The sequence below is a fragment of the Cherax quadricarinatus genome, chromosome 42, assembly GCF_038502225.1.
Source record: "Cherax quadricarinatus isolate ZL_2023a chromosome 42, ASM3850222v1, whole genome shotgun sequence".
NCBI classification, from domain to species: domain Eukaryota; kingdom Metazoa; phylum Arthropoda; class Malacostraca; order Decapoda; family Parastacidae; genus Cherax; species Cherax quadricarinatus.
Window position 1 is genome coordinate 20,525,454 of NC_091333.1, and position 12,386 is coordinate 20,537,839.

The window sequence follows — 12,386 nt, forward strand, 5'->3', positions numbered from 1 at the left end:
GATGAGATCATGTGACTCCTGTGTTGCTGGGCAGGTGGTGCTTTGTCTGGTTGATTATCATGTATGCTAATGTTTTAGAAGTTTTGTAGCTTCCAGTGTTGCGCTCTATGGCAGGGCTACTCAACTGGCGGCTCACGGTCTGACCGGACCTTCTGTGTGTCGTAGTTGGAGCTCGGTCTTCAGGTGAGCTTAGCTAAATAACACGTGTTGTTTTACCACGTTCAGGAGCGGGATTAATACATTATTCTATCTGAATGGAATGTATACACTGAATGGAAGACAGTATTCTAGCAGAGCTAAATAGTTATATTTTCTTCCATTCAATGGTAATTCATATTGGTAATTATCACACGTGCAATGAAGTTGACTTTTTTGCCATTTTGGAAAAAGAGTTTGGCCGCATATAGGCTGGGAAGTCTGGCCCCTCTGGTGCAACTTTGAATTTCGTGAAATTCATAGTTGCATGTGTGCAAGGTATGATTCCGGGTTTTCTCATTTTCTTTTTAGCAAGTTCGATTTTAATTTGCTGTGTCCACCTCTTTTATGAATTAGTACGTTGGTGGGACATTTAGTATTGAATCATTGTGATCAAATTCTTCACATCAATATTTAACCAAACTGGTTAAAAATTTTCCTCATTCTGGTTGTTCCTAATTTATGTGGAGTGGATATAAAAATGTTTTATTTTAATATAGATAATGTTCAGTAATAAACACATTTCATAATACAGAGGACAACTGCTCACCAAGTTTGTGTTTATTAAAGTAAAGTGATTGATATTTTCATATTTACGCTTTGAACACATTGTCTATCAAAGACCTCACTACGAAACTCAGCCCCACACCTCTAACTTCCACAACAGACGTCTACACCATCCCTGTGGATACTGTCCCAAGAAATATGTAGGCGAAACAGGCAGAGATCTTGCGGTCCGCCTGAACGAGCATCAAAATATCAGCAGCAGAGACGACTTAAGGTACGCCTGTGTCCTCCACAGGGACTCCACTGGGCATTTGATGACCTAGTATGAGGCACAACTCGTTCTCATTGAACAATACCTTAGACGTCAACGTTGTCTAAAAGCCTCGCTAATCGCTGTCACCGACACCATAGAGCGTAACGCTGGAAGCTACAAAACTTCTAAAACATTAGCAAACATGATATTCAACCAGGCAAAGCACACCTACCCAGCAACACAGGAGTCACATGATCTCATCGTCTACCCGTCCTCATCCCAATATGGCATTCTTCAGGTCACCATGCGTCATTCACACCTTGCTCAGGTCACCATGTGTTACTCACACCTCGCTCAGGTCACCATGTGTCACTCACACCTCACTCTCCGCCTATATATACTGTCTTTTAACCTCTGTATGTTAGAAGTCATCAAGGTCCCAGGACTGAAACGTTTTCTAATAAATTTGTCATAGTGTTTGCTTACATATTTACACACTGTGAAAGAGTAGTGAAATTCCAAGTGCTTTCGTGACTTCTCACATTATCAAGGAGCTATAAAAGTAATACATCAAAGGAAGGCATATAAAGGGTCTAGACCACACCTCACCATCACATCCCACAACAAAGCAACACCTGACGTGCGACGACATCCGACTCATAAGAAAGGAGGAACACTGCAGCAGGCCCGCTGGCCCAACTAGACAGCTTCACGACATTCAACTAACAAAATATTCTACTCAAAAATTAAGATTTATTATTTGTCCAATGTATTATTAAATTCTTCCCAAATTTTATTAATTATTAATGGATCTAATTTATATAAACCACAGGAAATATTCCTATTATTTTCAAAACTGCTTTTTATGAAACAAGTTTCAATTATATTCCTGTCAACCATGGACTTGCTTGATACAACTTTCTCATCTTTTTGAAAATCGGTTGGATGATTAAAATCTCTCACATGAATAAATAGAGCATTGGAATCTTGTCCAGTTCTAATGCTATATTTATGTCGTTTTAATCTAAGTTCGAGACTTTTAATAGTTTGACCGTAATAAACTTTATCGCAAATTTTACAAGGAATCTTATAGACACATCCGTCAGCATTTTGGAGGGAATTCTTTATCAAAATTTTTTTTTACTGTATCAAGATTTTTAAATACAACCTTGATATTAAAAGTCTTAAGAAGAGAAGGCATATCAACCAAGTTTTCCTGGTAAGGGAGAACCAACATATTTTTTGTTGAAGTATTTCTAGCAATTTTAAAAGATTTATCAATTACGTTTCTTGGGTATTTCAAATCATTACCTATTTCATAAATTTTGAATATTTCTTCATCTATGAACTCAGGACTACAAATGAACAAAGATCTCAAAAACATTGATGAGAAAACAGAATAATAATAGTGTACAGAATAATAGTGTACATAGGAACAGTTATTTGTAGGTTTTCTGTAAATTTTAAATTTGAAATCATTATTACCCTTAATAATTAAAACATCTAGTAAAGGCAAAGAGTTATTTTCCTCAAATTCAACAGTAAAGTTTATAGAAACAGTAAAGTTTATATGCATACATAAATTATGAACTCATACATACGCAGATCAAAAGCAGCAAGGTGAGCGTTGTACGTCTGAGCCTTATACTGAGGTCTTCTTCAGCAGGTAAGGTACAAAGACGGTCAGAAAAACTACACATGAGACCATACTCCTCAGTGGGAAGCCACAAACATTACCCAAAAATCTAACTGTACTGCTGAACAGAATTTTTGAAGCAGCACTGACCTCAATATATCTGAAGGAATTGAGAACCAGAAACAATCCCTATTTTTGCCTTAAAATCCTGCATCTCTGCCCAAAATGTATTGTTCCCAATGTTTCTTCCGACGCCGAGTTAAAGTAATGAGATAAAAGATAAAAGAAGAAATCAATGCTAAAACTCTGATGTCAAATTGTTCAACAGAACAAAGAGACGAATCTCGAGCTTGCTGGTCCCTGCTTTTTCTTCGAGTAAATAATACCAACCAGGGTGAGGGGCATCCTCTTATATAAAGTTGACTTTCCTCCTCTGTACTCTACCTGCTACAGAACGTCTCGTTAGGATGCGTAAATATACAGGTCCCATGTCTCTATGTATTTCCTTCTGTCTCCTTACGAGATTATATGGAAGAAATTACTGTAAAACATGTAATTGCCAATATGCAAAATTATCTCAGTGAAAAGAGGAGATGAAACCTGAGCGCTTTCATGTGCTTACATATATCTTCAGAGAATGATGTGTAAACACCAGAAAGCGTTCATGTTTATTTCCTATTTTTACTGTGTTATTTTTACACGAATTTATATATGTACATCCATACTAGTAATAAAGGGCACACTGTGATGTAGGAAAGAGAGGTGTATAGGGTGAAGCATGCTTGCTACGTCAGGGAATGACTTACCCTCTCGATGGCCTCCTGAAGTCCTGAGTCCCGGACGGGCCCGGAAGAGCCAGGCGTGCCGGGGGCAGAGGCGGAGACGAAGGCGGCATTAGAGTGGCTGCTGGAGTGAGAGTGCGTGGAGTGGGAACCACGGGAGGAGGCGGGGGAGGAGTAACCGGGCAGCATGACCAGGGGCGTGGTGCTCACTCCAGCCTCGCCGTAGTTCTGCTGGGACCACCAGGGCATGCAGGGTTATAACACATGCAGGGCAGGGGCAGGGCAGGGCAGGACACTACACTCACTGCTCCTCTATACTCTCTTCTCCCACAGTTCGTGTTATGATATCTGTGTTATTGTGTCTAAATAGTTAGCGTACCACCAGCTACCTTCACACATCACCAGACACCACCAGCTACCTTCACACATCACCCGACACCACCAGCTACCTTCACACATCACCAGACACCACCAGCTACCTTCACACATCACCAGACACCACCAGCTACCTTCACACATCACCAGACACCACCAGCTACCTTCACACATCACCAGACACCACCAGCTACCTTCACACATCACCAGACACCACCAGCTACCTTCACACATCACCAGACACTACCAGTTACCTTCACACATCACCAGACACTACCAGTTACCTTCACACATCACCAGATACCACACAGTTACAAAATGAAGCAAGACTACAGTAAAAAAAAAAGGTAATTCACCTGAAGGAGGAAGGCGGAGAGCTCATGAGAAATGGCAAGTCTGCAAAGTGTTGATCAAACAATATGAAGAAGTGTTCTCAGTGGAAACAGGCAATGCCAAAAGCCTAGGGAACAGGTCACACTGACAGGTACTGGCTGACACACACAACAGGTGGGAGACGTGAAGGAACTTCTGACGGACCTGGACACACCCAAGGCAACAGAACCTGAGAAGGTACCACTATGGACCCTGCTAGAGGGAGCAAGAACACTCTGAACCACTATGATCTACAACCAGTCAACGGACACCGTACAGTTGCCAGAAATCTGGAAGACACAGAATGTAGTCTCTATATTCAAGGAAGGAGACAAAGATCATTAAACCACAGACACAAATTTTCTGATAAGCATACCATGGAAGATAATGGAGAAGATTATCAGTAGTGTGGTAGATCACACGGAGAGAAGTTATCTCAAAACAACAACCAGCACGGGTTCAGAGATGGCAAATCTTGTCTTATCAATCTGTTGGAGTTCCATGACAAGACAAGAGATACGAGATATGAGAGAGAGGGATGAGTAGATTGCATTTCCTTAGACGGCAAGAAGACATTTGATACTATTCCCTACAAGATTTAGAAAAAAAAACTGGGATGAAGGTACGAATAACAGGGAACATGCTGCGGTGGAAGGAAACAGGGAGTGATTGTTAGGGAAAAGATGTTAGAAATGGGAAGACTAATTAGCATTAGGACCAGTACTGTTTCTGGTTTATGTGAATGACATTCCAAATGCAAGGTTACGAAGCAAATGCAAGGTTATGAAGACTGGGAAAGGGGGCAAGAAGACCGCACACAGAGTATAGACTTGGGGGACAGACACTGAAGACTCCACTCACAGAAAAAGACCTAGGGGTGAATCTCACATCAGCCGAATAACTTCTACAGCCAATACTCGTTTGGCAAATCTAAAGATTGGCTTTCATCATTCTCCACAGAGTCATTCTTGGCTCTTTATACAACGTATGTCAGGCCCATCTTGGAGAATGTAGCACTAGTATGAAACCCACACCAGAGAAAGCATATTAAGAAATTGAAGAAAGTTCAGACGTATGCAGTGAGACTTGTTACAGAACTAAGGTGCATGAGCTACGAAGAGAGATTAACGAAATTGAATCGAACGACACCGGAAGGTAGAAGAACCAGGAAAGATATGATAATATTCAAAATTTTCAGCGCTGTCCGAGGCACGTTGAAAGGCGAGAAACAGGTACTCGGGGGCACAGCTGGAAATTAATGGCACAGGTGAGCCACAGGGATGCCAGGAAGTATTTCAGTCTCAGAGCAGTCGGGAAGTGGAATGTCCTCGACGAAGATGTGGTAGAAGCAGGATCCATCCTAACCCGCGAATCTGGCAAGCGGGAAGTTGATGAGCGGGGCCAGGAACTAGGTCTTGTCCTCTACAGCTACAAATAGGTGTACACACACACACATATCAATCAAGACACTGGAAAGCAACAAATAGGGAGTGGAAGATAAGATGCCAGGGCTCACAGGAGAGAATGAGTTACCTTCAAAACAAGGAATATTGATCGTTACAAGAGAATACAGCCAAAATTTCAGGAAGCAGAGAGCCATTACCCCCCAAAACAAGCCTCCAGAGACGAGCTTCAACCAAGGTATCCAACACACAAGGGATACCAACATTAGCATAACCTGTGGGTGTATTAGAAGTTTGTGACGCTGGAGGCTACCTCCTCCGACATCCCAGGAGTATGTGTCAAGACGTGGCTATGACATCGGGCCGGCGTATCATGAGACATCAGAGACTAGTGACATCAACAACCGTAGATCAGCGCTGGGCCGAGCTGACAGCTCTATTCCTCAGTAAATAATATAATACTGTTATCATTCCTATCAAGGCCACACTTAGGCACTCTCTGTTATATTATACACGTGATCATTTTTATATGAATCTCTAATGAACGACTCAGCGGGTCATCACACACTCAGCGGGTCATCACACACTCAGCAGGTCATCACACACTCAGCGGGTCATCACACACTCAGAGGGTCATCACACACTCAGCAGGTCATCACACACTCAGCGGGTCATCACACACTCAGAGGGTCATCACACACTCAGCGGGTCATCACACACTCAGCAGGTCATCACACACTCAGAGGGTCATCACACACTCAGCGGGTCATCACACACTCAGCAGGTCATCACACACTCAGCGGGTCATCACACACTCAGCGGGTCATCACACACTCAGCGGGTCATCACACACTCAGCAGGTCATCACACTCAGCGGGTCGTCACACACTCAGCGGGTCATCACACACTCAGCGGGTCATCACACTCAGCGGGTCATCACACACTCAGCGGGTCATCACACACTCAGGTCATCACACACTCAGCAGGTCATCACACTCAGCGGGTCGTCACACACTCAGCGGGTCATCACACACTCAGCGGGTCATCACACACTCAGCAGGTCATCACACTCAGCGCGTCATCACACACTCAGCGGGTCATCACACACACAGCGGGTCATCACACACACAGCGGGTCATCACACACTCAGCGGGTCATCACACACTCAGCGGGTCATCATATACTCAGCGGGTCATCACACACTCAGTGGGTCATCACACACACATCGGGTCATCACACACTCAGCGGGTCATTACACACTCAGCGGGTCATCACACACTCAGCGGGTCATTACACACTCAGCAGGTCATCACACACTCAGGGTGTCATCAGACACTCAGCGGGTCATTACACGCTCAGCGGGTCACCACACACTCAGCGGGTCATCACACACTCAGTGGATCATCACACAATCAGCGGGTCATCACACATACAGCGGGTCATCACACACTCAGCGGGTCGTCACACACTCAACGGGTCATCATACTCTCAGCGGATCACAACACACTCAGTGGGTCATCACACACTCAGCGGGTCGTCATACACTCAGCGGGTCATTACACACTCAGCGGGTCATCACACACTCAGTGGGTCATCACACACTCAGCGGGTCATTACACACTCAGCAGGTCATCACACACTCAGCGGGACATCACACACTCAGCGGGTCATTACACACTCAGCGGGTCATCACACACTCAGCGGGTCATCACACACTCAGCGGGTCATCACACACTCAGCAGGTCGTCACACACTCAGCCGGTCGTCACACACTCAACGGGTCATAATACACTCAGCGGATCATAACACACTCAGCGGGTCATCACACACTCAGCAGGTCATCACACACTCAGTGGGTCATTACACACTCAGCGGGTCATCACACATGCAGCGGGTCATCACACACTCAGCGGGTCATTACACACTCAGCGGGTCATCACACACTCAGTGGGTCATCACACACTCAGGTCATCACACACTCAGCGGGTCATCACACACTCAGAGGGTCATCACACACTCAGCAGGTCATCACACACTCAGTGGGTCATCACACACTCAGCGGGTCATCACACACGCAGCGGGTCATCACACACTCAGCGGGTCATTACACACTCAGCGGGTCATCACACACTCAGCGGGTTATCACACACTCAGCGGGTCATTACACACTCAGAGGGCCATCACACACTCAGCGGGTCATCACACACTCAGCGGGCCATCACACACTCAGCGGATCACACACTCAGCAGGTCATCACACACTCAGCGGGTCATCACACTCAGCAGGTCATCACACACTCAGCGGGTCATCACACACTCAGCGGGTAATAACACACTCAGCGGGTTATCACACACTCAGCAGGTCATCACACACTCAGCGGATCATCACACACTCAGCGGGTCATTACACACTCAGCGGGTCATCACACACTCAGCGGGTCATCACACACTCAGCAGGTCATCACACACACAGCGGGTCATCACACACTCAGCGGGTCATCACACACTCAGCGGGTCATCACACACTCAGCAGGTCATTACACACTCAGCGGGTCATTACACACTCAGCAGGTCATCACACACTCAGCGAGTCATCACACACTCAGCAGGTCATCACACACTCAGCGGGTCATCACACACTTAGCTGGTCATCACACACACAGCGGGTCATCACACACTCGGCGGGTCATCACACACTCAGCGGGTCATCATATACTCAGCGGGTCATTACACACTCAGTGGGTCATCACACACTCAGCGGGTCATTACACACTCAGCGGGTCATCACACACTCAGCGGGTCATTACACACTAAGCGGGTCATCACACACTCAGCGGGTCATCACACACTCAGCGGGTCATTACACACTCAGCAGGTCATCACACACTCAGTGTGTCATCACACACTCAGCGGGTCATTACACGCTCAGCGGGTCACCACACACTCAGCGGGTCATCACACACTCAGTGGATCATCACACAATCAGCGTCTCATCACACACACAGCGGGTCATTACACACTCAGCGGGTCATCACACACTCAACGGGTCATCACACACTCAGCGGATCACAACACACTCAATGGGTCATCACACACTCAGCGGGTCATCACACACTCAGCGGGTCATTACACACTCAGCGGGTCATCACATACTCAGTGGGTCATTACACACTCAGCGGGTCATCACATACTCAGTGGGTCATTACACACTCAGCGGGTCATCACACACTCAGCGGGACATCACACACTCAGCGGGTCATTACACACTCAGCGGGTCAGCACACACTCAGCGGGTCATCACACACTCAGCGGGTCATTACACTCATAGGGTCATCACACACTCAGCGGGTCATCACACACTCAGCGGGTCATCACACACTCAGCGGGTCATCACACACTCAGCGCGTCATCACACACTCAGCAGGTCATCACACACTCAGCATGTCATCACACACTCAGCGGGTCATCACACACTCAGCGGGTCATCACACACTCAGCGGGTCATCACACACTCAGCGGGTCATCACACACTCAGCGGGTCATCACACACTCAGCGGGTCATTACACACTCAGCGGGTCATCACACACTCAGCGAGTCATCACACAGCGGATCATTACACACTCAGCGGGTCATCACACACTCAGTGGGTCATTACACACTCAGCGGGTCATCACACACTCAGCGGGACATCACACACTCAGCGGGTCATTACACACTCAGCGGGTCAGCACACACTCAGCGGGTCATCACACACTCAGCGGGTCATTACACTCATAGGGTCATCACACACAGCGGGTCATCACACACTCAGCGGGTCATCACACACTCAGCAGGTCATTACACACTCATAGGGTCATCACATACTCAGCGGGTCATCACACACTCAGCGCGTCATCACACACTCAGCAGGTCATCACACACTCAGCATGTCATCACACACTCAGCGGGTCATCACACACTCAGCGGGTCATCACACACTCAGCGGGTCATCACACACTCAGCGGGTCATCACACACTCAGCGGGTCATCACACACTCAGCGGGTCATTACACACTCAGCGGGTCATCACACACTCAGCGAGTCATCACACAGCGGGTCATTACACACTCAGCGGGTCATCACACACTCAGCAGGTCATCACACACTCAGCGGGTCATTACACACTCAGAGGGTCATCACACACTCAGCGGATCATCACACACTCAGCCCGTCATCACACACTCAGCAGGTCATCACACACTCAGCGGGTCATCACACACTCAGCAGGTCATCACACACTCTGTGGGTCATCACACTCAGCAGGTCATCACACACTCAGCGGGTCATCACACACTTAGGTCATCACACGCTCAGCGGGTCATCACACACTCAGCAGGTCATCACACACAGAGGGTCATCACACACTCAGCGGGTCACCACACACTCAGCGGGTCATCATATACTCAGCGGGTCATTACACACTCAGTGGGTCATCACACACACAGCGGGTCATCACACACTCAGCGGGTCATTACACACTCAGCGGGTCATCACACACTCAGCGGGTCATTACACACTAAGCAGGTCATCACACACTCAGCGGGTCATTACACACTCAGCGGGTCATTACACGCTCAGCGGGTCACCACACACTCAGCGGGTCATCACACACTCAGTGGATCATCACACAATCAGCGGGTCATCACACATACAGCGGGTCATCACACACTCAACGGGTCATCATACACTCAGCGGATCACAACACACTCAATGGGTCATCACACACTCAGCGGGTCATCACACACTCAGCGGGTCATTACACACTCAGCGGGTCATCACACACTCAGTGGGTCATCACACACTCAGCGGGTCATTACACACTCAGCGGGTCATCACACACTCAGCGGGACATCACACACTCAGCGGGTCATTACACACTCAGCGGGTCATCACACACACTCAGCGGGTCATCACACACTCAGCGGGTCATCACACACTCAGTGGGTCATCACACACTCAGCAGGTCGTCACACACTCAGCCGGTCGTCACACACTCAGCGGGTCATCACACACACAGCGGGTCATCACACACACTCTGCGGGTCGTCACAGACTCAACGGGTCATCATACACTCAGCGGGTCATCACACACTCAGCGGGTAATTACACACTCAGCTGGTCATTACACAATCAGCGGGTCATCACACACTCAGCGGGTAATTACACAATCAGCTGGTCATTACACAATCAGCGGGTCGTCACACACTCAGCTGGTCATTACACAATCAGCGGGTCATCACACACTCAGCGGGTTATCACACACTCAGTGGGTCATCACACACTCAGCGGGTTATCACACACTCAGTGGGTCATCACACACTCAGCGGGTTATCACACACTCAGTGGGTCATAACACATAGCGGTTCATGACACTCTCAGCGGGTCGTCACACACTCAACGGGTCATCATACACTCAGCCGATCATAACACACTCAGCGGGTCATCACACAATCAGCGGGTCATCACACACTCAGCAGGTCATCACACACTCAGCCGGTCATCACACACACAGCGGGTCATCACACGCTCAGCGGGTCATCACACACTCAGCCGGTCGTCACACACTCAACGGGTCATAACACACTCAGCAGGTCATCACACTCAGTGGGTCATTACACACTCAGCGGGTCATCACACACGCAGCAGGTCGTCACACACTCAGCCGGTCGTCACACACTCAACGGGTCATAACACACTCAGCAGGGCATCACACACTCAGTGGGTCATTACACACTCAGCAGGTCATCACACACTCAGCAGGGCATCACACACTCAGTGGGTCATTACACACTCAGCAGGTCATCACACACTCAGCAGGTCGTCACACACTCAGCCGGTCGTCACACACTCAACGGGTCATAACACACTCAGCAGGTCATCACACACTCAGTGGGTCATTACACACTCAGCGGGTCATCACACACGCAGTGAGTCATCACACACTCAGTGGGTCATTACACACTCAGCGGGTCATCACACACTCAGCGGGTCATCACACACTCAGCAGGTCATCACACACTCAGCGGGTCATCACACACTCAGCGGGTCATCACACACTCAGTGGGTCATCACACACTCAGCGGGTCATCATACACTCAGCGGGTCATCACACACTCAGCGGGTCATCACACACTCAGCGGGTCATCACACACTCAGCAGGTCATCACACACTCAGCGGGTCATCACACACTCAGCAGGTCATCACACAGCGGGTCATTACACACTCAGCGGGTCATCACACACTCAGCGGGTCATCACACACTCAGCAGGTCATCACACACTCAGCGGGTCATTACACACTCAGAGGGTCATCACACACTCAGCGGGTCATCACACTCAGCGCGTCATCACACACTCAGCAGGTCATCACACACTCAGCGGGTCATCACACACTCAGCAGGTCATCACACACTCTGCGGGTCATCACACACTCAGGTCATCACACACTCAGCGGGTCATCACACACTCAGGTCATCACACGCTCAGCGGGTCATCACACACAGCGGGTCATCACACACTCAGCGGGTCATCACACACTCAGCGGGTCATCATATACTCAGCGGGTCATTACACACTCAGTGGGTCATCACACACACGGCGGGTCATCACACACTCAGCGGGTCATTACACACTCAGCGGGTCATCACACACTCAGCGGGTCATTGCACACTAAGCGGGTCATCACACACTCAGCGGGTCATCACACACTCAGCGGGTCATTACACACTCAGCAGGTCATCACACACTCAGTGTGTCATCACACACTCAGTGGGTCATCACACACACACAGCAGGACATCACACTCAGCGGGTCGTCACACTCTCA

The 12,386-nt window shown here is 48.2% G+C and overlaps 1 protein-coding gene across 4 annotated transcripts in view; it reads right to left on the reverse strand.

Annotated features, from left to right (window-relative positions):
* LOC128706052 (uncharacterized) overlaps positions 1 to 12,386 on the reverse strand; it is a 964,931-nt gene that overhangs the window by 628,965 nt on the left and 323,580 nt on the right. For 2 of the 4 annotated variants that reach the window (XM_070093398.1, XM_070093400.1), the window contains exon 5: positions 3,398 to 3,604. The exons of 1 other annotated variant lie outside the window; for it this stretch is intronic. In XM_070093398.1, the coding sequence (XP_069949499.1) occupies positions 3,398 to 3,604 (207 nt within the window). The remainder of the gene's footprint in view (positions 1 to 3,397; positions 3,605 to 12,386) is intronic. One more of the 4 variants, XM_070093399.1, reaches the window with a different exon arrangement.